Source organism: Cherax quadricarinatus, chromosome 7 (genome assembly GCF_038502225.1).
Source record: "Cherax quadricarinatus isolate ZL_2023a chromosome 7, ASM3850222v1, whole genome shotgun sequence".
Taxonomy (NCBI): domain Eukaryota; kingdom Metazoa; phylum Arthropoda; class Malacostraca; order Decapoda; family Parastacidae; genus Cherax; species Cherax quadricarinatus.
In genome coordinates this window covers 47,692,650-47,717,131 of record NC_091298.1, presented here as the reverse complement: position 1 = coordinate 47,717,131, position 24,482 = coordinate 47,692,650, and the positions used below count along the sequence as shown (strand labels likewise).

The 24,482-nt window shown below is 39.0% G+C and overlaps 1 protein-coding gene across 3 annotated transcripts in view; it reads right to left on the bottom strand.

The window, feature by feature from the left end:
* LOC128686850 (zinc finger CCCH domain-containing protein 18-like) overlaps positions 1-21,843 on the bottom strand; it is a 177,131-nt gene extending 155,288 nt beyond the window's left edge. Inside the window, exons 1-4 of one of the 3 annotated variants that reach the window (XM_070082415.1) lie at positions 21,761-21,843; positions 13,973-15,021; positions 12,067-12,277; positions 145-262 (exon numbers count right to left, since the gene is read on the bottom strand). In XM_070082415.1, the coding sequence (XP_069938516.1) occupies positions 145-262; positions 12,067-12,277; positions 13,973-15,019 (1,376 nt within the window). In that variant the 5' untranslated portion in view covers positions 15,020-15,021; positions 21,761-21,843. Of the gene's footprint in view, positions 1-144; positions 263-12,066; positions 12,278-13,972; positions 15,022-21,571 lie in introns of all 3 variants that reach the window. The other 2 variants (XM_070082416.1, XM_070082414.1) reach the window with 2 other exon arrangements.
* Between the last annotated feature and the right edge of the window lie 2,639 nt (positions 21,844-24,482).

The following is a 24,482-nucleotide window of genomic DNA, read 5'->3' as shown; positions in this document are numbered from 1 at the left end:
TTCATGAACAGTTTACTTTTTCAAAAGTTAAGGGATATCATATTTTTTCAGAAGTTCAAGGATATTTAATTTTTTTCCAAGGATATTTCAAGGATGATTGACTGCCCTGTTTAAAGTCATTATCTGGTAACTATACAAACTCACCTGCACACAGTTTTGGGTTCCTGCCGCAGCAAAGAATCGTCTTCCTCCTCATCACTCAGTTCACCATCCTCCCGATTTCCTGGGTCAGGTTTTTTCTTACGTTTCTCCCCTTCTTCACCTGGAAAAAAATTGAATGTTAAACTCAAAACCGAAAAAAATATGAGTACATATTATACTGTATATCAGAAATGCAGCGACAAAAGAAGACATATATACCAATGACTAGTTACAAGAGTTCTTTTACTCACACTAGCCTAAGGCCAGACTTTACAGCCTAATAGCTTGATCAACCAGGCTGCTGCTGCCCACAGTTTGTGACCTAAACTATCATTAACCCTTTCAGGGTCCGTCCCGTAGATCTACGGCTTTACGGTGAGTGTCCAAACCGTAGATCTACGCCATGAGCTCAGCTCACTCTGATAAACTGTGAGTGGTACATTTGGGCCTAGATATGAGAGAATACATCTATGTGGTATGTGTACACCACATAAAACAGATCCTGCAGCACACTGTGTATAATGAGAGAAAAAACTGAAATCATGATTTTTCGATTAAAACAGCAACTTTGCAGTGTTTTTTCGTATGTTTTTTATAGTTGTATTTGCGATTTCTTGGTCTCATTTGATAGAATGGAAGACATATTACAGAAATAGAGATGATTTTGATTGGTTTTAGCACTGGAAATGGCTTGAAACTGAGCTCAAAGTAGCGGAAATGTTAAATTTTTGCCGATATTCAAGAGTAAACAAACGACCTCACACGTCTAATACACGTCAGCTGGTGGGTCTAATATACATTCACAAATATGGTGATATTTATACAATTATTACAGTATTGCATAACAGTAAATCTTCTATTTTTTGGTGTGAATAAAAATTCATTATGTGAATAAAAAATAAAAATGGAATTTATTTGTAAAGCCTCAAAACATAACTACTGAACAGAGGAAATGTTAGTTTAGTGCCAGGAATGCCTACATTGTTTATTCTGGACCCTATTTTGAAATTGGAATATTTTGAACTTTGTGTTAAATTGGCCAAATTAACAATTTCCGATCACTTTATTTTGTAGTTGAAACAGTTGACTTGGCGATTTCTTGTGCTCAATCGATAGAATAGAAGTAATACTAGTGAAATAGCTAAGAATTTGGTTGATTGGAATAATGTAATTGGCCTAAAATGGGAGTCAAAGTCAGCAAAATCGGCGATTCGTAAATATCGCTGACACATCAAAATTCGCGAGAGCATAATTTCGTCAATTTTCCACCAAATTTCGTACTTTTTGTTTTATTACCTTCACAAAAAGATTCTCTACGATTTCATAAGAAAACATAAAAAAAAAAATTTTTTTTAAATTCTTGGACACTGGTGCGTGACTCCAGATTTGGGCCTTGGACCCTGAAAGGGTTAACTCACTCATCTGGAGTCTTTGCAGAAATCTGACTAGTTTTGTTGCAAACTTCTTCCCCTCTTCTGACAATATTTCTTGTATCCAATCGTAGAATTTGGAAAATGGATGTTGATACAGAGTTCTCTAAGTATGCTTAACATACCAATGCTTCTCAATGGGTTTATTCTACACTATCTCTATCTAGTACTCCTATACATGGTTACAGTAGTTGTGTATCTTTATACATATATGCTTCTAAGCTGTTGTATTCTGGGCACCTCTGCAAAAACAGTGATTATGTGTGAGTGAGGTGAAAGTGTTGAATGATGATGAAAGTATTTTCTTTTTTGGGGATTTTCTTTCTTTTTGGGTTACCCTTCCTCAGTGGGAGACAGCCGACTTGTTGAAAAAAAAAAATATTGTCCTAGGTAGTAGGCTGGTAGACAGGAACCACCCTGGGAGATACTACTGTCCTGCCAAGTGAGTGTGAAACAAATGCTTGTAATTGTTTTACATGATGGTAGGATTGCTTTTTTTTTTTTTTTTTGTCTCAAACATGCAGGATAACTGGTATATCTTGCTACTTCTACTTACACTTATGTCACACTACACATGCATGTTTTTTTTTCCAACAAGTTGGCCGTCTCCCACTGAGGCAGGGTGACCCAAAAAAGAAAGAAAATACTTTCATCATCATTCAACACTTTCACCACACTTACACATTATCACTGCTTTTGCAGAGGTGCTCAGAATACAACAGTTTAGAAGCATATACGTATAAAGATACACAACATATCCCTCCAAACTGCCAATATCCCAAACCCCTCCTTTAAAGTGCAGGCATTGTACTTCCCATTTCCAGGACTCAAGTCCAACTATATGAAAATAACCGGTTTCCCTGAATCCCTTCACTAAATATTACCCTGTTCACACTCCAACAGATCGTCAGATCCCAAGTATCATTCGTCTCCATTCACTCCTATCTAACACGCTCATGCACGCTTGCTGGAAGTCCAAGCCCCTCGCCCACAAAACCTCCTTTACCCCCTCTTTCCAACCCTTTCGAGGACGACCCCTACCCCTCCTTCCTTCCCCTATAGATTTATATGCTTTCCATGTCATTCTACTTTGATCCATTCTCTCTAAATGACCAAACCACCTCAACAACCCCTCTTCTGCCCTCTGACTAATGCTTTTATTAACTCCACACCTTCTCCTAATTTCCACACTCCGAATTTTCTGCATAATATTTACATCACACATTGCCCTTAGACAGGACATCTCCACTGCCTCCAACCATCTCCTCGCTGCTGCATTTACCACCCAAGCTTCACATCCATATAAGAGTGTTGGTACTACTATACTTTCATACATTCCCTTCTTTGCCTCCATAGATAACGTTTTTTGACTCCACATATACCTCAACGCACCACTCACCTTTTTTCCCTCATCAATTCTATGATTAACCTCATCCTTCATAAATCCATCCGCCAACACGTCAACTCCCAAGTATCTGAAAACATTCACTTCTTCCATACTCCTCCCCAATTTGATATCCAATTTTTCTTTATCTAAATCATTTGATACCCTCATCACCTTACTCTTTTCTATGTTCACTTTCAACTTTCTACCTTTACACACATTCTCAAACTCATCCACTAACCTTTGCAATTTTTCTTTAGAATCTCCCATAAGCACAGTATCATCAGTAAAAAGTAACTGTGTCAATTCCCATTTTGAATTTGATTCTCCATAATTTAACCCCACCCCTCTCCCAAACACCCTAGCATTTACTTCTTTTACAACCCCATCTATAAATATATTAAAAACAACCATGGTGACATTACACATCCCTGTCTAAGACCTACTTTTACCAGGAAGTATTTTCCCTCTCTTCTACACACCCTAACCTGAGCCTCACTATCCTCATAAAAACTCTTTACAGCATTTAGTAACTTACCACCTATTCCATATACTTGCAACATCTGCCACATTGCTTCTCTATCCACTCTATCATATGCCTTTTCTAAATCCATAAATGCAATAAAAACTTCCCTACCTTTATCTAAATACTGTTCACATATATGCTTCAATGTAAACACTTGATCTACACATCCCCTACCCACTCTGAAGCCTCCCTGCTCATCCGCAATCCTACATTCTGTCTTACCTCCAATTCTTTCAATTATAACCCTACTGTATACTTTTCCTGGTATACTCAGTAAACTTATTCCTCTATAATTTTTACAATCTCTTTTGTCCCCTTTCCCTTTATATAAAGGGACTATACATGCTCTCTGCCAATCCCTAGGTACCTTCCCCTCTTTCATACATTTATTAAACAAAAGTACCAACCACTCCAACACTATATCCCCCCCTGCTTTTAACATTTCTGTCATGATCCCATCAGTTCCAGCTGCTTTACCCCCTTTCATTCTACATAATGCCTCACGTACCTCCACCACACTTGCATTCTGCTCTTCTTCACTCCTAAAAGATGGTATACCTCCCTGGCCAGTGCATGAAATTACCGCCTCCCTTTCTTCCTCAACATTTAAAAGCTCCTCAAAATATTCTCGCCATCTACCTAATACCTCCCTTTCCCCATCTACTAATTCCCCTACTCTGTTTTTAACTGACAAATCCATACTTTCCCTAGGCTTTCTTAACTTGTTTAACTCACTCCAAAAATTTTTCTTATTTTCATTAAAATTTCTTGACAGTGCCTCTCCCACTCTATCATCTGCTCTCCTTTTGCACTCTCTCACCACTCTCTTCACCTTTCTTTTACTCTCCATATACTCTGCTCTTCTTATAACACTTCTGCTTTGTAAAAACCTCTCATAAGCTACCTTTTTCTCTTTTATCACACCCTTTACTTCATCATTCCACCAGTCACTCCTCTTTCCTCCTGCCCCCACCCTCCTATAACCACAAACTTCTGCCCCACATTCTAATACTGCATTTTTAAAACTATTCCAACCCTCTTCAACCCCCCCACTACTCATCTTTGCACTAGCCCACCTTTCTGCCAATAGTCGCTTATATCTCACCCGAACTTCCTCCTCCCTTAGTTTATACACTTTCACCTCCCTCTTACTTGTTGTTGCCACCTTCCTCTTTTCCCATCTACCTCTTACTCTAACTGTAGCTACAACTAAATAATGATCCGATATATCAGTTGCCCCTCTATAAACATGTACATCCTGGAGCCTACCCATCAACCTTTTATCCACCAATACATAATCTAACAAACAACTTTCATTACGTGCTACATCATACCTTGTATATTTATTTATCCTCTTCTTCATAAAATATGTATTACTTATTACCAAATTTCTTTCTACACATAGCTCAATTAACCCTTTGAGGGTCGACAGGCCCTCTCCGAAACTCGTTCTCAGGGTCGGCCAAATTTAAAAAAAAAAAAAAATTATTTTCTCTTATGAAAAGATAGAGAATCTTTTCCCGATCATAACGACACCAAAAGTTTGAAATTTGATAGAAAACTTACGGAATTATGCTCTCGCAAAGTTAGCGGTCTCGGCGATGTTTACGCATCGGCGATTTTGCCCACTTTGAGCCCCATTTTCAGCCAATTTCACTGTACTAGTCGACAAAAAACATGAATATTTCGCTAGAACTCCATTTTTTCTATCGAATGGGTGCAAGAAACCACCCATTTATAAATTCAACTATCCAGTACAGTGGTCAGAATTTAGCAATTTTGCCAATTTCACACAAATTTCAAAAGGTGCCAATTTCCGAATAGGGTCCAGAATAAACAAGATAGACATTCCTGGCACTAAAATGACATTTCCTCTAGTCATTAGTCACGTCTCAAGGCCCCTCTTATATTCTTTTGCTTTCCACTTTGAATTTTTATTCTCACAAAAAATATAAGATTTACTGTTATGCAGACTACTGCATTAGTGTAAAAAATGGTATAAATATTATTGGTGCACTTGTGAAAGAATATTAGACTCACCAGTTGACGTGTATTGCACGCTTGGCACGATTTGTTTACTTTTGAAGTTTGGTAAAAATCAAACATTTCTGCTACTTTGAGCTCAATTTCAAGGCACCTTTCATTGTAAAACCAGTCAAAATCATCTCAATTTCAGTAATATGTCTTCCATTGTATAAAATGATACCAAGAAAACTAGAATACAACAATAAATACCATACGAAAATACACTGCAAAGTCGCTGATTTATTAAAAAAAAATGGTCAAAGTTTTTTTTTTCTCATTATGCACTGTGTGCTGCAGGATTTTTTTTAGACTGTGCACACTGACCACATAGACCCATTCTTTCATATGAAGGCCTACCAGCTTTCTCCCACTAGATTTGAGGCCGCTAGAATTTATGAGTACTAGTACGTCAAAAACCCCTACGCGTAAGACGTACTAGTACGACGAAAACCCTCAAAAGGGTTAAAGGCTCCCCATTTACATTTACCCCTGGCACCCCAAATTTACCTACTACTCCCTCCATAACATTTTTACCCACTTTAACATTGAAATCCCCAACCACCATTACTCTCACACTTGATTCAAAACTCCCCATGTATTCACTCAACATTTCCCAGAATCTCTCTCTCTCCTCTACACTTCTATCTTCTCCAGGTGCATACACACTTACTATAACCCACTTTTCACATCCAATCTTTATTTTACTCCACATAATCCTTGAATTTATACATTTGTAGTCCCTCTTTTCCTGCCATAGCTTATCCTTCAACATTATTGCTACTCCTTCTTTAGCTCTAACTCTATTTGAAACCCCTGACCTAATCCCATTTATTCCTCTCCATTGAAACTCTCCCACCCCCTTCAGCTCTGTTTCACTCAAAGCCAGGACATCCAGTTTCTTCTCATTCATAACATCCACAATCATCTCTTTCTTATCATTTGCACAACATGTACATGTACATGCATGTCTTCTTTCTTTCAACACACCGGCCATATCCCACCGAGGCGGGGTGGCCCAAAAGGAAAAACGAAAGTTTCTCCTTTAAAGGAGGGGTTTGGGATATTGGCAGTTTGGAGGGATATGTTGTGTATCTTTATATGTTTATGCTTCTAGACTGTTGTATTCTGAGCACCTCTGCAAAAACAGTGATAATGTGCGAGTGTGGTGAAAGTGTTGAATGATGATGAAAGTATTTTCTTTTTGGGGATTTTCTTTCTTTTTTGGGTCACCCTGCCTCGGTGGGAGACGGCCGACTTGTTGAAAAAAAAAAAAAAAAAAAAATATATACAGGAGAAGGGGTTACTAGCTCCTTGCTCCCGGCATTTTAGTCGCCTCTTACAACACGCATGGCTTACGGAGGAAGAATTCTGTTCCACTTCCCCATGGAGGTAAGAGGAAATAAACAAGAACAAGAACTAGAAAGAAAATAGAAGAAAACCCAAAGGGGTGTGTATATATATGCTTGTACATGTATGTGTAGTGTGACCTAAGTGTAAGTAGAAGTAGCAAGACATACCTGAAATCTTGCATGTGTATGAGACAGATAAAAAAAAGACACCAGCAATCTTACCATCGTGTAAAACAATTACAGGCTTCAGCTTTACACTCACTTGGCAGGACGGTAGTACCTCCCTGGGCGGTTGCTGTCTACCAACCTACTACCTACAATGTACATGCATGTACATGCATATAAACACACACACTCTTCTGGGGTTTCTTCTATTTTCTTAATAGTTTTTGTTCTTCTCTAATTCCTCTTATCTCCATGAGGAAATAGAAATGAATTCTTCCTCCATAAGCCATGCGTGTCATAAGAGGTGACTAAAATACCAGGAGCAAGGGGCTAGTAACCTCTTCTGTATGAATTACTACATTTAGAAAGAGAAACTTTTTTCTTTTTTTTTTAGGTCACCCCTCTTCGGTCAGATACGACCAGTGCGTTGAAAAAATAAAATTATATAAGTTATATATTTCATTTACTCCTAGGTAGTAGGTTGGTAGACAGCAACCGCCCAGGGAGGTACTACCGTCCTGCCAAGTGAATGTAAAACTGAAGCCTGTAACTGTTTTACACGATGGTAGGATTGCTGGTGTCTTTTTTTTTCTGTCTCATACACATGCAAGATTTCAGGTATGTCTTGCTACTTCTACTTACACTTAGGTCACACTACACATACATGTACAAGCATATATATACACACCCCTTTGGGTTTTCTTCTATTTTCTTTCTAGTTCTTGTTCTTGTTTATTTCCTCTTACCTCCATGGGGAAGTGGAACAGAATTCTTCCTCCGTAAGCCATGCGTGTTGTAAGAGGCGACTAAAATGCCAGGAGCAAGGGGCTAGTAACCTCTTCTCCTGTATATATTACTAAATGCAAAAGGAGAAACTTTCGTTTTTCCTTTTGGGCCACCCCGCCTCGGTGGGATACGGCCGGTGTGTTGAAAGAAAGAAAGATTTCATTTACTCCCTAGGTAGTAGGCTGGTAGACAGCAACTGCCCAGGGAGGTACTACCGTCCTGCCAAGTGAATGTAAAATGAAAGCCTGTAATTGTTTTACATGATGGTAGGATTGCTGGTGTTTTTTCTGTCTCATAAACATGCAAGATTTCAGATATGTCTTGCTACTTCTACTTACACTTAGGTCACACTACACATACATGTACAAGCATATATATACACACACACCTCTCTGGGTTTTCTGCTATTTTCTTTCTAGTTCTTGTTCTTGTTTATTTCCTCTTATCTCCATGGGGAAGTGGAACAGAATTCTTCCTCCGTAAGCCATGCGTGTTGTAAGAGGCAACTAAAATGCCAGGAGCAAGGGGCTAGTAACCCCCTTCTCCTGTATATATTACTAAATGTAAAAGGAGAAACTTTCGTTTTTCCTTTTGGGCCACCCTGCCTCAGTGGGATACGGCCAGTGTGTTGAAAGAAAGAAAGATTTCATTTATTCATTCCATAAAGCACATTCCAAGTGTTTTGAACCATAAAGAATTAATATGCACTTTACAGCTCTGGTATGCCTTCTACCCTGAAAAAAAGAGTGAGGATAGAATAATATTCTAGAACTGATAGCATTCTTTCATAGAATAATATTCTAGAACTGATAACATTCTTTCATAGAATAATATTCTAGAACTGATAGCATTCTTTAAGTTATTTGAATTATAAAATGGTTTATAAAAAATGCACTCTAGTTTAATTACTAATAAATGTATATATTACTTGATAAGAATACTCTGGAGTCACCCTGCCTCGGTGGGACTGATTTGTTGAAGGTAAAAAGAATGAATGCCTAATTATAATATTTATTGACATATAAAAGACCTCTGGCACTACTGCCCACAACCTCATCATGATCATGAAGTAATATGGATTCAGATCACTCCCATCAAATATTGTCAAATCTTACATAACTCTTCAGCTGTGAAAGGTTAAAAAAAAAATAGAACATCAAAAACTTATTATACCTATAAAATGTCTAGAAAATATTGAATTCTTACCTTTCTGTTATGTGCTGAGGCTTAAAGTAACGAAGCTTAATCTTGGCTGGAAGCAAAGTCATGTGTTGCTCTTGATTCTTTATACAATCTTTTTTTTTTTTTTTTCAACAAGTCGGCCGTCTCCCACCGAGGCAGGGTGACCCAAAAAGAAAGAAAATCCCCAAAAAGAAAATACTTTCATCATCATTCAACACTTTCACCTCACTCACACATAATCACTGTTTTTGCAGAGGTGCTCAGAATACAACAGTTTAGAAGCATATACGTATAAAGATACACAACATATCCCTCCAAACTGCTAATATACCAAAACCCCTCCTTTAGAGTGCAGGCATTGTACTTCCCATTTCCAGGACTCAAGTCCGGCTATATAAAAATAACCAGTTTCCCTGAATCCCTTCACTAAATATTACCCTGCTCACACTCCAACAGATCGTCAGGTCCCAAATACCATTCATCTCCATTCACTCCTATCGAACACGCTCATGCACGCCTGCTGGAAGTCCAAGCCCTTCGCCCACAAAACCTCCCTTACCCCTTCCTTCCAACTTTTTCGAGGACGACTCCTACCCTGTCTTCCTTCTCCTACAGATTTAAATGCTCTCCATGTCATTCTACTTTGATCCGTTCTTTCTAAATGACCAAACCACCTCAACAACCCCTCTTATACCATCAAATTTGGTATGCTATTTATGAGTTTTCTAACATGTGCTTGTGGGTGCACTTCATGAAACACAGACATGCAGTGACACACTGCACATCTTACATAAGCAGTGTGGCTTTGCAATGTCTTCACTTCATTTTTTGTGACCAAAAAAAAAAAAGTATGTATAACATCTTTTCTGGTCATGTTCCTTCATTTCTTTCATTTCTGATTATTTATTTTTTCTCAGTTGTTTAGTTAACCAATTGTATTTATTTTTGGGATATCTCAGTTTTGTTTCTATTAGGTATGTTCATAATATTTTCACTAAATATAAAAATTCCTGAATTTTTCCCTGACTTTTGTTCAATTTTTTTTTTTTAACATGTCTGCCGTTTCCCACCGAGGCAGGGTGATCAAAAAAAAAAAAATAACAGAAGACAAAAAACCTTCATTATCGTTCAACACTTTCACCATCATTCATACATAATCACTGTCTCTGCAGAGGTGCTCAGATACAACAGTTTGGACATCACTCCAAACAGCCAATATCCCAAACCCCTCCTTTAAAGTGCAAGCATTGTACTTCTCACTTTCAGGGCTCAATTACGGCTAACCAGTTTCTGTGAATCTCTCACAAAATATTACCCTGCTAACACTTTGACAGCTCGTCAGGTCCCAAAAACCATTCGTCTCCATTCACTCCTATGTAACACGCTCATGCACGCTTGCTGAAAGTCCAAACCCCTTGCCCACAAAACCTCCTTTACCCCCTCCCTCCAACCTTTCCTAGGACGACCCTTATCCCGCCTTCCTTCCACTACAGATTTATATGTTCTCCTACTTTGGTCCATCCTCTCTAAATGACCAAACCACCTCAACAATCCCTCTTCAGCCCTCTGACTAATACTTTTAATAACTCCAAACCTCCTCCTAATTTCCACACAATGAATTCTCTGCATAATATTTACACTACACATTGCCCATAGACGCATCTCCACTGCCTCCAGCCTCCTTGCTGCAGCATTTACAACCCATGCTTCACACTCATATAAGTGTTGGTACCACTATGCCCTTGTACATTCCCTTCTTGGCCTCCATAGATAATGTTTTTTTGTCTCCACAGATATCTCAAAGCACCAGTCAACTTTTTTCCTTCAGCAATTTTATGGTTAACCTCGCCCTTCATAAACCCATCTGCTGACAAGTCAACTCCCAAATATCTGAACACATTCACTTCTTCCATATTCCCTCCCACCAATGTGATATCCAATATTTCTTTATCTAAACTGTTTGATACCTTTATCACCTTACTCTTATCCATGTTCACTTTCAACTTTCTTCCTTTACACACCCTCCCAAACTTGTCCACTAACCTTCGCAATTAAATCTGGCATTTTTTCCTTGGTTACTTTTAGACCAAATACATTTTTTTTAAAGAACCATCTGGTGTATGTGTGGTATGCTCATCCTGCACTAGCCACCAGAATTTAACTTTTTATCCAGTTCAGAAACCAAATTAGTTGTTTTAAGCTAACTTTGGTGCACTGATGACAAAGCTGAGCTGGTTTAGTCTATCATGTAAGATTTTTCCAAAATATTATAATCAATATTTTGGCTATTTAATAAAGGTTGAAGAACCACATTATACACGTTACCTAACAAAGGAACTATATTATACATTGATATTAAATGTGGAGCATGCAATGACAAAAGCTAATCTTTCTCAAAGTAAATTCATTATACAAAACAAAAATAAAAAAAAATTATACACAGTCAAACACATTTACAGCACAGTATTCTGGCTTTTTCACTGGTGTTGAGTATGACTCTCCCACACCAGTGTCCAGCAGTAGTCAGTCCTCGAACTGATCATTAGGTTCCCTTATATTTTTTCTCTATTTCACAGAAACTGTGTGTGTTGGAGCAAAACTAACTTCAGATATGAATTCAGCATCCCAAAATGAGATAGAAACACATATTTTTAAGCATGAACCAAAACCTTTGTTGTCCACTGTAATACTGGTAAACTTCAGTCAAGAAATGTAAAATTTGCAATTTCAAATAAATCACTATCTTTTGAATGTTGTAATGGGCTAACTTTATGCAAATTCACTTTGTATGCCAATGACCAGAAATGCATATACGTACGTGTATCACATAAAGCAAGGGACACCTGTTGTGTACAGTTAGTATTTAACTCAAAATTAAAAGAAAAAAAAATTGAATTCCAGTTAGAGTAGACATTTTTACTTGTAAGCATTACTGTTGAGCAAAAGATGGATTTTTATTTATTTCTACATCTTTATCAATCAGAAGAGAAGAGTTTGATACCAGCGATTGGTAAGTTCATCTATATAAAATACTTGAGACCATGGTAAGTTATTAGTTAATACAGTAGTCAGTCTCACCTTCCTCTCCTTCTTCTGCCTCCTCTTCACCGCTTTCTCTTTCGGCTTCAAAATCTAATTCGTCTCTCACACCCAGTCCTTCATCACTTTTGCGCTTTGAAGATGGCTTCCCTCGATCTTCATCTACCTTACTTCCATCTTTTGTTTTGCACTGAACACTTTCCTCAGCAGTACATTTTTTAACTGGGTCTTCATCGTCATCACCATTAAGCTGCAATGGTGAAATAATACTATGTATACTGTACTATATGTTATGAGTGTTTTCAGAGGATCCAGTATGAGTGAAGTTTATGTAAAGGTGAGAGCACTTTATAACTACTGAATACTTTCAGGGGGAGTGTAATGTACAAAAATCCCTGCTAGAAATACAATTAGAATATGAATAAAAATATGACTAATGTATTGAAATGTAAAAAAAAAAAAGTACAAACACAAATGAAACATTACAAAAATCCATGGAAAGAAATTTTGTCCCAGGGATGTGACCCACACCAGTCGAATAACACCCAGGTACAGTGGTACCTCGGGATATGAACAGCTCAAAACTTGAACAATTATGGGTGTGAATCGGATAAATCTAATTTACATTATTCCTTGTGAGAACAAATTCGTTCGGTATCAGCATTCGAACAGCCTTCTGGAACAAATTAAGTTCGTATTCTGAGGTACCATTGTACTTATTTTTTTTTCCTGATAGGTTAACAAGGCAGCAGGCCTCCAATATTTAGTCAAGTCTAGAGCTTTGTAATATGTGTATACATGTATTGTTAAAAATTTAGACATTATTCCCTTAACCAGTCTTGATACATATATAATGGGGAGGGATGAGCAAAAAATGGATAGAAATTAATTCATAGCCTTTTTGTTTTTTTGCTAAGGGGTATATTAGAGCAGAGAAAGTGTGCAAAGGCAGGAATGAAATATATTCTTTAATGCAGTTAAATGAATAATTTCTAGGTAGTAGGTTGGTAGACAGAAACCGCCCAAGGAGGTACTACCGTCCTGCCAAGTGAGTGTAAAATGAAAGCCTGTAATTGTTTTACATGATGGTAGGATTGCTGGTGTCTTTTGTCTGTCTCATAAACATGCAAGATTTCAGGTATGTCTTGCTGCTTCTACTTATGCTTAGGTCACACTACACATACATGTACAAGCATATAGTATCTACACACCCCTCTGGGTTTTCTTCTATTTTCTTACTAGTTCTTGTTCTTGTTTATTTCCTCTTACCTCCATGGGGAAGTGGAACAGAATTCTTCCTCCGTAAGCCATGCGTGTTGTAAGAGGCGACTAAAATGCCAGGAGCAAGGGACTAGTAACCCCTCCTTCTGTATATATTACTAAATGTAAAAGGAGAAGCTTTCATTTTTCCTTTTGGGCCACCCCACCTCGGTGGGATACGGCTGGTGTGTCGAAATAAATAAATAAATGAATAATTTGAAAATATGCAGTATAAGACTAACCATATATGATTACAGTATTAGCAAAACAGTGTAAAGTGGGGCCTACCTGCATTCATACTATAATGCTAACAATAAATATCCCCATAAGTGCTCCACTACTGAGAATATCTTAATAGTGTATGGACAGTGTGTAACACAAAAGTGCTGAAGCTAAGAGTGTAAAACAAAAATACAGATCAGATATTGGATATCCACTAATTATCTGGTGGTCTCATTCATAGTGAGCACTTAAATGGATAATGAGGAAAGGAATGTGCAGAGTTTATAATAAAACTGATGAAATTATCAGGTAATCTTGAAAATCCAGTACACCCTCTGATGATGGCACTGGTTACTTGATAACCTACACAAACACACATCAAAGTTACTTACAAATAAATTTAAAAATGTACAGTTAAATTTATGGCTACTCAAAAATTCCATCTTTCAAATTTATTACTTACTGTTGAATCACCTTCTGATATTTCTGATAGCCTGTCTGCTTGAAAATTTTCTTTATCTTCTCTTGGATCTGCTGAAGATCTGCAGTTAAACGACTCATCTGCACTTGCAGGATTGGAAGGGCTGACCAGATGTCTTACACTAGTAGGATTCTTTGATACATGTGGGTAATCTGGACTGACAGGCATATCTGGGCTTCTAAGGCTTAATGGTTCTTGTATGCTAGGTGGTTTACCTGGGCTACCAGGAACCCTGGGACTCCCTAACCCTTCAGTACTTCTTTGATTTTGTGAGCTTAAAGATTCATTAGGGCTCCTAATGAATGGCCTCTCAGGACTCAATGGTCTGTCAGGACTTTCAGGATTATTTTGACCCAATTGACTGTCAGGACTTTCAGGATTATTTTGACCCAATTGACTGTCAGGACTTTCAGGATTATTTTGACCCAATGGACTGTCAGGACTTGAGTCTCTTGGACTTTCTGGACTATCAGGACTTCTGGGATTTTGCTGATTGAAATAGCTATATTGACTTCTATCTTCTGGGCTTACTGAACCACCATGACTTCTAAAATCTCTTGATGGATCATCATTATTTCTTGGATATGGTGGACTTAGTGGGTCAAAGCTCTCATGATTACTGGGACTTACTGGCCCATCACGACTGGCAGAGCTTCTGGAACTAAGTGAATCACAACGACTCCGAGTATTGTCTGGACTCATAAGTCCCTGTGAACTTGGTGGATTCATACGACTTTCAGGACTAGTCTGAGTCTGAGGACTCATGGAGCCATTTGGACTCATGGGACCATCTTCAGGGCTCATAATACCTTCAGGGCTCATAGGGTTAGTTGGATTTTGAGGGTAACCTTCAGGGCTCATGTCACCTCCTGAACTGGGTGGATTCTGAGGAGACATTGGACATGAACTAACTGTATTCCCAGGACTCATTGGATCATCTGGGGTACCAGGATTATGAACTGGTGAGGTCATTGGCTCTTCCCATTCTTCCCCTTGACTATGGGTATCAGAGCTATCCATGCTGCTCATCTCTGAAAACAAATATCAAAATTATTTTTTTTTATATACTTCAACATATGGATTATTTCATTTATTTTTTTAACAACATACTGGCCATTTCCCACCAAGGCAGGGTAGCCCAAAAAAGAAAAATTTCCATCATTTGCTCCATCACTGTCTTGCCAGAGGCATGCTTACACTACAGTTACAAAATTGAAACACTAACACCCCTCCTTCAGGGTGCTGGCACTGTACTTCCCATCTCCAGGAATCAAGTCTGGCCTGCCCATTTCCCCAAATCCCTTCATAAATGTTACCTTGCTTACACTCCAACAGCACATCAAGTCCTAAAAACCATTTGTCTCCATTTGCTCCTATCTAACACACTCACGCACGCTTGCTGGAAAGCCAAGCCCCTCATGCACAAAGCCTCCTTTACCCCTCCCTCCAACCTTTCCTAAGCTGACCCTTACCCCTCCTTCCCTCCACTATAGATTTATACACTCTCAAAGTCATTCTATTTTGTTCCTTCCTCTCTATATGTCCAAACCATCTAAATAACCCTCCCTCAGCCCTCAGGATAATAGTTTTGGTAATCCCACACCTCCTCCTACTCTCCAAACTATGGATTCTCTGCATTATATTCATACCACACATTGCCCTCAGACATGACATCTCCACTGGTATAACTATACTCTCATACATTCCCCTCTTAGCTTTCATGGACAAAGTTCTTTGTCTCCACAGGCTCCTCAGTGCACCACTCACCTTTTTTCCCTCATCGATTCTATGATTCACCTCATCTTTCATAGACCCATTTGCTGACACATCCACTCCCAAATATCTGATTACATTCACCTCCTCCATACTCTCTTCCTCCAATCTGAAATCCAATCTTCTATTACCTAAATTTTTGTTTATCCTCATCACCTTACTCTTTCCTACATTCACTTTTAATTTCCTATTTTTACAAACATTACCAAACTCATTAACCAGTCTCTGCAACTTCTCTTCAGAATCTCCCAAAAGCACAGTGTCATCAGCAAAGAGCAACTGTGACAACTCCCACTTTGTGTTTGATTCTTTATCTTTTAACCCCACACCTCTTTCCAACACCCGAGCATTCACTTCTCTTACAACTCCATCTACAAATACATATTATTGCCTATTTTGATAGTACAGCAGAGCTTCTACCATTTATCACTTATCTAGCAGCAAACCTCAAATATCTACTCATTAGAAGTGGGTAAAAATCATTTTCAGTTTGTGATTGTCTCATACTGAGACCAAGAGCAAGGCCAAACATATCCAGAAAGAGATCAAATTCCCTTTCATCACATTAACCAAAACCCAGCTAATATACCTCACTAACGTATTCAATATACCTGGGTACAAAGTAATCTGTAACTGCAGACAAAACAAGAAAGGTGGTTGTACAGCTATTTACTACAGTAAGCTAGTGAATTCAATTTTATGAATACCATAAACACTTGTGTGATACTGATGAATATGGTGAACATAAATTTAGTAAATCTGTAGTTGAAGGAAGGTGGGGTAGGGATCATCCTAGGAAAGGTTGGAGGGAGGGGGTTAAGGAGGTTTTGTGTGTGTGGGGCCTGGACTTCTAGCATGCAAACATGAGCGTGTTAACCAGGAGCAAGTGGAGACAAATGGTTTTTATGATTTGAGTCCTGGAGGTGGGAAGAACAGTGCCTGCACTCTGAAGGAGAAGTGTTGATATGCTGCAATTTTTTAACTGTAGTGTTTACCTGGAGTTTACCTGGAGAGAGTTCCAGGTAAACTCCAGGTAAACACTACATGCTTCTGGCATGCTTCTGGCAAGACAGTGATGGAGTGAATGATGATGAAAGTGTTTCTTATTTTTTGGGTCACCTGGCCTCAGTGGGAAATGGTTGTGTTAATAAAAAAAAATTACTCAATTTAAAACCAATAATACTAATTCAATAAGACTTGGAGCAATTTACAGAATACTACACACACACAAAGATTCGGTGACAATCTACGAAATACTATAATAAACAACAAGCATAATAATAATCAACTACAAATTGCTGGCGATTTCAACATAAACTCATGCCAAATAATACCATCAATCACTAAACCCACTGGACCAATATAGCAGCACCCCAAAGTACATGTACATGTACAATCACAGATAGACTATACAGGTTCAATACCTTGGATCAAGGACCCCCCTCACCAGCAGGAAGGTACCTTCCTGTAGTTATGACAGTAGTTAACTACATAACTCTTACTTAATAGTCTATGTCTAGATCTTAAGTAATATTCAAGCATTAGGATTAGTTTGCCTGAACTGCAATGCATAATTAGTAGCTTTCTTTTGTGCCTACCAATGTTTTATTATATGTAAACTACATTATTTATATATCAAACAGATTATTAACCAGGATGGCTAGTTACCCAGGATAATCCAAGAAAGAAAGCCAATTTGTCTGGTTTATTTCCACTGGGGCCCTTTTAACCTCTTATCTTATTTCCACTGGAGTCCTTGTAACCTCTTAGTGAACTTACACACAGATACCTAACTTACTGCTGGATGAACAGAAGCAACAGGTGTTAGGAAGCATGATGAATATTTTCAGTGCTGGGATCAGACCTAGGTCTTCAGATAAGAACTACAAGCACCCATTAAGAATTATAAATAACCAGAGTCCAAAGGTTACCATTACTAAGGCCTCAATTAAATAGTGCAGATCTGGTCCCCATACTACAGAATGGACATATGTAAATGCATTGGAGAACAAAAAAAAACAAAAAAATGAATTACAAAAGCAATCTAATGGCTAAGGAAATTACATACAAAGATAAAAGTCCTGAACCAACACACTCTAAAAATGTAGAATATGGGGAGATGTGACTTAAGTATACAAGCGAAGGTTTAAGGAATGGAGATATAAATAAAGTGTCAGGAATATTTAACCAAAAAAGAACATGAGTTCATATTAAGAAAGGATATAGGAAAGTACCATTTTAGATGAGTGAAACTATCTGGCAAGTACAGTAGTTATGAAAGCTGACACTAAATAGCTTTAAAAGGACCCCAATAGAAATAAAATCACTTTGAGTTTTATGGGTTATCTTAGGTAATTTATGCATGTTACTAGGTAAGAAATCATAACCTTCCATAACCTTCATAACTGTACTTGTGTGTACATAATTGTAACTAAATAAACCTACTTACCTACCTATTTATCACTGAGGATTTTCCTAGCTCAGGCTAGTAGGACTATTGCAGTACGTACTCCTCTATTCTTACATTTTTACGAGTACAGTGATTCATGGGGTGACTCCTAGAGATAAACCTAAGATTCAAACAGAAATAAGTTACAATGTTTGGCCTTCTTGGGTTATTCTGGATTATCATCTATCAAATTAACAATCTGAATAGTCATCATCTATTACAAATTTATTTATTAGGTACACAGACACACATGTAACATTTTAAATGCTTTATTGCTGGCCATGTTTTGCTTGCCAGGAACTTTGCCATGCCTGGTAAGTGAAATGTTGCTTGCAATAAAGTATCCATAGCATTGCATGTCCCCATGTACCTAAGTGAATGCTGATACTTTTACACCTTCATCCTCTCAAATTTATTTATACAGTTAATCATGTACATTATCCTAACAGTAGATTGTGAAGGAATACTGACAAGTTGTGGATGATAACAACACAAATGCAGTAACAGAAATGTTATTCATATAACATGTCACCTTCACAGCAGGTTTCTTTACATCTAATAGCTCTTACATGGAGGTAGTACAATATAAAGGCAGGTGAGAGGAACATACATTTCAGTAAGAACATAAACAGTGTATGTGCTGCAGTGCTCCTGAAGGCGAGCATGATACAGTGGTTGGTGCACTGGTCTGCTGTTAGTGTTAGGACTGGCTTGCCATAGGTTTGAATCCTGCCCTATCCCCAAGTGGTTTACAGCCATATTATGATTTCTGAAGTCATTAATACGAACTTTGCAGGGAATAAAAACACAAGAAAGAAGAAACACTGTAGCAGGCCTACTGGCCCTTGCAAGGCAGGTCCAAGTCACCTACTAGCCAAAGCCACTGACCCAGGCTAGTCAGGGCTAAATCTTTTCATATCTATGCTAGTGTGAGATTAGTCTGTAAAAAAACTGCACCGTGGTCACAGAGGGGTCCATGCTAACCTCTGTAGTGTCGTTTAATAATAATATTATTATTATTACTATTATTATTATTCTCAATAGAGTAGCTGAGAAGAATCCTTCCTCCATGAGCCCTGAGTGTCATAAGGGATGATTACCTGGAGCCTGGAGTTTACCTGAAGAGAGTTCCGGGGGTCAACGCCCCCGCGGCCCAGTCTGTGACCAGGCCTCCTGGTGGATCAGAGCCTGATCAACCAGGCTATTACTGCTGGCTGCACGCAAACCAACGTACGAGCCACAGCCTGGCTGATCAGGAACCGACTTTAGGTGCTCGCCTTAGTGGGAGATAGCCATGGTGCTAAATTGTTACATTCATGTAGGAAATGGTAGCTTGTAGGAGTCATATAATGCCTGGGAAAATGGGAGGCATTCATGTTTGATCTAAGGGAGAGGAGAGCAGGTCCAGTTCCTTACATATGTGAATAAAAAAACAGAGTTCCTCTATTCCATGTTTGTTGTGTACACCTGACTTGCTTGACTCGCTAACAGCCATGGGTGTCCAACTGCCTGGTTGGTAGCCCACTCAACTCACACACCGAGGTCCGTGGTTTAATCCACAGTACAGTGTCTTCCATTGCAGACACTGCAAGGCTCCAGGCGGACATCAACCAAATCTTTCAGTGGGCTGCAGAAAACAATATGAAGTTCAACGATGAGAAATTTCAATTACTCAGATATGGTAAACATGAGGAAATTAAATCTTCATCAGAGTACAAAACAAATTCTGGCCACAAAATAGAGCGAAACACCAACGTCAAAGACCTGGGAGTGATTATGTCGGAGGATCTCACCTTCAAGGACCATAACATTGTATCAATCGCATCTGCTAGAAAAATGACAGGATGGATAATGAGAACCTTCAAAACTAGGGAGGCCAAGCCCATGATGACACTCTTCAGGTCACTTGTTCTATCTAGGCTGGAATATTGCTGCACTCTAACAGCACCTTTCAAGGCAGGTGAAATTGCCGACCTAGAAAATGTACAGAGAACTTTCACGGCGCGCATAACGGAGATAAAACACCTCAATTACTGGGAGCGCTTGAGGTTTCTAAACCTGTATTCCCTGGAACGCAGGAGGGAGAGATACATGATTATATACACCTGGAAAATCCTAGAGGGACTAGTACCGAACTTGCACACGAAAATCACTCACTACGAAAGCAAAAGACTTGGCAGACGATGCACCATCCCCCCAATGAAAAGCAGGGGTGTCACTAGCACGTTAAGAGACCATACAATAAGTGTCAGGGGACCGAGACTGTTCAACTGCCTCCCAGCACACATAAGGGGGATTACCAACAGACCCCTGGCAGTCTTCAAGCTGGCACTGGACAAGCACCTAAAGTCAGTTCCTGATCAGCCGGGCTGTGGCTCGTACGTTGGTTTGCGTGCAGCCAGCAGCAACAGCCTGGTTGATCAGGCGCTGATCCACCAGGAGGCCTGGTCACAGACCGGGCCGCGGGGGCGTTGACCCCCGAAACTCTCTCCAGGTAAACTCCAGGTAAACAGGTGGAAACATTTAGGCATTTCCTTATGCCACCTGCTGTCCATGTTGACTGGTGTGGGTCGCATCCTGGGGACAAAATTAACCTAATTTGCCCGAAATGCTCTACAAAACCAGGGATTTTTCTATACAATATGTCATTCATGTCAGCTAGGTCTGTATAAGTTGTATCATATACTTGTAGAAATAATGATTATTATTATTATTCTTGGGTTTAAAATCCTAACAACTACAGGAGGGTCCTTAAGGCTACAAGTCACTTGTTCACTACCAATCAAGAATTCTATAATCTCAAAAATAGGGATTAAACTAAACTGTCAGTATTTATATACCTCTCGATGTATATATGTTGGAACATAAGTTCATCTGACCAACATATATACTGTAGTACAACAGCTACCAATTATTACACCAAAAAAAAAAACTTTTTGTGACCATTATCATCACAGACGAAGAAATAAGTTGATTTTACTGTCAATTATTATATTCATGGAGTCATGGAAGAGCACTAAACCTATAGGGGCCACACTGCCTGGGGGAATGGGAGACATTCAGGTTCAATGTAGAGAGAACAGGTTCAATTCCTTGGATCAAGAGCCCCCTAATTTTCCTCAAGGAACTTACTGTAATAAGTTACCTACTGTCACCTAATACAAAAATTTCCTTGCAAATTGATCAATTTAATCGCCATATATGCAATACATTTTTTTTATGGAAAATACGATATAAACATCACAAGAGAAAGTTATTAATTCCCCCAAAAAACATCAAATAATTTATATACTACAGCCAGAAGCCATTTTTAACCCAACATTGATACATTCCATGAAAAAAACTCTTAAAAAACTTACAAGAAATGAAAACAAAATAAATTATGAGGGAGTGAAGGAGCCGCTGAACACTGTTGTTGTTGTTGTTGTTGTTGACTTAGTGAAGACTAACTCATCTCTCACTCATATTTACCATTAATTGTGAGTATCTGTGAGTCAACTGGAAGACAACACTACACACTGATCATATATATGATGTTTGCTGCTTACATGGAGGCTCAGAAGACACCATAAACAATGTTATTGTTGACTCCCATCATCCACCTCCATCATGGACATCTGAACCTCGCCATGCGTTATAATAATAATAATAATAATAATATCTTTATTTACTACAAGTACATGTACAAGGTATACAGGTCTAGCTGACATTAATGATATACTACTATATAGAAAGCTCCTTGTTATGCTCAGCATTTCGGGTAAATTAGGTCAATTTTGTCCCAGGATGCGACCCAAACCAGTCGATTATCACCCAAAAGTATCCACTTTACTGATGGATTGTAGCCATGTATAAACGTAAGTAAGTAAATTTACTTACCTACTTACTTAATTCATTACCTTTCTAACTTGTTCATCTATCATAACTTTGTGGTCCAGTCCTGGACACATTATGTACCTCTCTAATCTTTTGACTACCACCCACACCACGGGTATGGGGTACATAATAAACATATTAAACTAAAACTACTGATGGGTGAAAATGGGCAACCACTGTAAGGAAATACGCCCAATGGGCCAGTAGGCCTGCTGCAGTGTTTCTTCTCCCTTATATTCTTATGTTTCAACCTTCGCCGGGAATCGAACTCGGGCTCTCAGCGTGTGAAGCGAGAGCTTTTGCCACCAGGCCACGGGCCACCATTATATATATATACCATGTATATACATGGTATATATATACTAGCACCATATAACTGAAACCCATCAGTTACACAACCCAGGGCAACATGGGTTTAGAACAGGTCGCTCCTGACTGTCTCAACTATTGGATCACTACGACAAGGTCCTAGATGCACTAGAAGACAAAAAGAATGCAGATGTAATATATACAGACTTTGCAAAAGCCTTCGACAAGTGTGACCATGGCGTAATAGCGTACAAAATGCGTGCTAAAGGAATAACAGGAAAAGTCGGTCGATGGATCTATAATTTCCTCACTAACAGAACACAGAGAGTAGTCGTCAACAGAGTAAAGTCCGAGGCAGCTACGGTGAAAAGCTCTGTTCCACAAGGTACAGTACTCGCTCCCATCTTGTTCCTCATCCTCATATCCGACATAGACAAGGATGTCAGCCACAGCACCGTGTCTTCCTTTGCAGATGACACCCGAATCTGCGTGACAGTGTCTTCCATTGCAGACACTGCAAGGCTCCAGGCGGACATCAACCAAATCTTTCAGTGGGCTGCAGAAAACAATATGAAGTTCAACGATGAGAAATTTCAATTACTCAGATATGGTAAACACGAGGAAATTAAATCTTCATCAGAGTACAAAACAAATTCTGGCCACTAAATAGAGCGAAACACCAACGTCAAAGACCTGGGAGTGATCATGTCGGAGGATCTCACTTTCAAGGACCATAACATTGTATCAATCGCATCTGTTAGAAAAATGACAGGATGGATAATGAGAACCTTCAAAACTAGGGAGGCCAAGCCCATGATGACACTCTTCAGGTCACTTGTTCTATCTAGGCTGGAATATTGCTGCACACTAACAGCACCTTTCAAGGCAGGTGAAATTGCTGACCTAGAAAATGTACAGAGAACCTTCACGGCGCGCATAACGGAGATAAAACACCTCAATTACTGGGAGCGCTTGAGGTTCCTAAACCTGCATTCCCTGGAATGCAGGCGGGAGAGATACATGATTATATACACCTGGAAAATCCTAGAGGGACTAGTACCGAACTTGCACACGAAAATCACTCACTACGAAAGCAGAAGACTTGACAGACGATGCAACATCCCCCCAATGAAAAGCAGGGGTGTCACTAGCACGTTAAGAGACCATACAATAAGTGTCAGGGGCCCGAGACTGTTCAACTGCCTCCCAGCATACATAAGGGGGATTACCAACAGACCCCTGGCAGTCTTCAAGCTGGCACTGGACAAGCACCTAAAGTCGGTTCCTGACCAGCCGGGCTGTGGCTCATACGTTGGTTTGCGTGCAGCCAGCAGCAACAGCCTGGTTGATCAGGCGCTGATCCACCAGGAGGCCTGGTCACAGACCGGGCCGCGGGGGCGTTGACCCCCGAAACTCTCTCCAGGTAAACTCCAGGTATATATATATATATATATATATATATATATATATATATATATATATATATATATATATATATATATATATATATATATATATGTCGTGCCGAATATGTAAAACTGGTCAATTAGCAAGAACTCATTTAAAATTAAGTCCTTTCTGAAATTCTCTTTTATACGTTTAAAGATTCTAGAATATGTAAGCAGATACAGGTATCTAGGCTTTGAGGTTCCACTACTTGGACCTGTTGTAACAAGACTTTGTCGCCAATACAAAGAACGACTAAGAGCACTTAGAGTTGTGGCAGGGCTTCACCCCAGGTATGGTGCTAATGTTAAAATTGTGAAAATGATGTATCTTGCTTATATTAGATCATTGGTTGATTATGCTGCGCCGCTACTTGCTCTTGTGTCTGACTGGAAGCTTGGAGAGCTGGAAAAACTGCAAAACGAAGCAATGAGGATCATTTTAGGATGCCCTCGTACTGCCAAAATTTTAAATATGCAAAAAGAACTTGATATTCCAAGCATCAGAGATCGTGTTACTGAAAGAAATATCCTAATTGGGGTTAATATGCTCAGGCAAGCTCATTCAAACCCCTGCACAGAAGCCCTCCAAACTTTCCTCAGCACTGGTGAACACTCCTCCAGATGGATCGAAAAAACT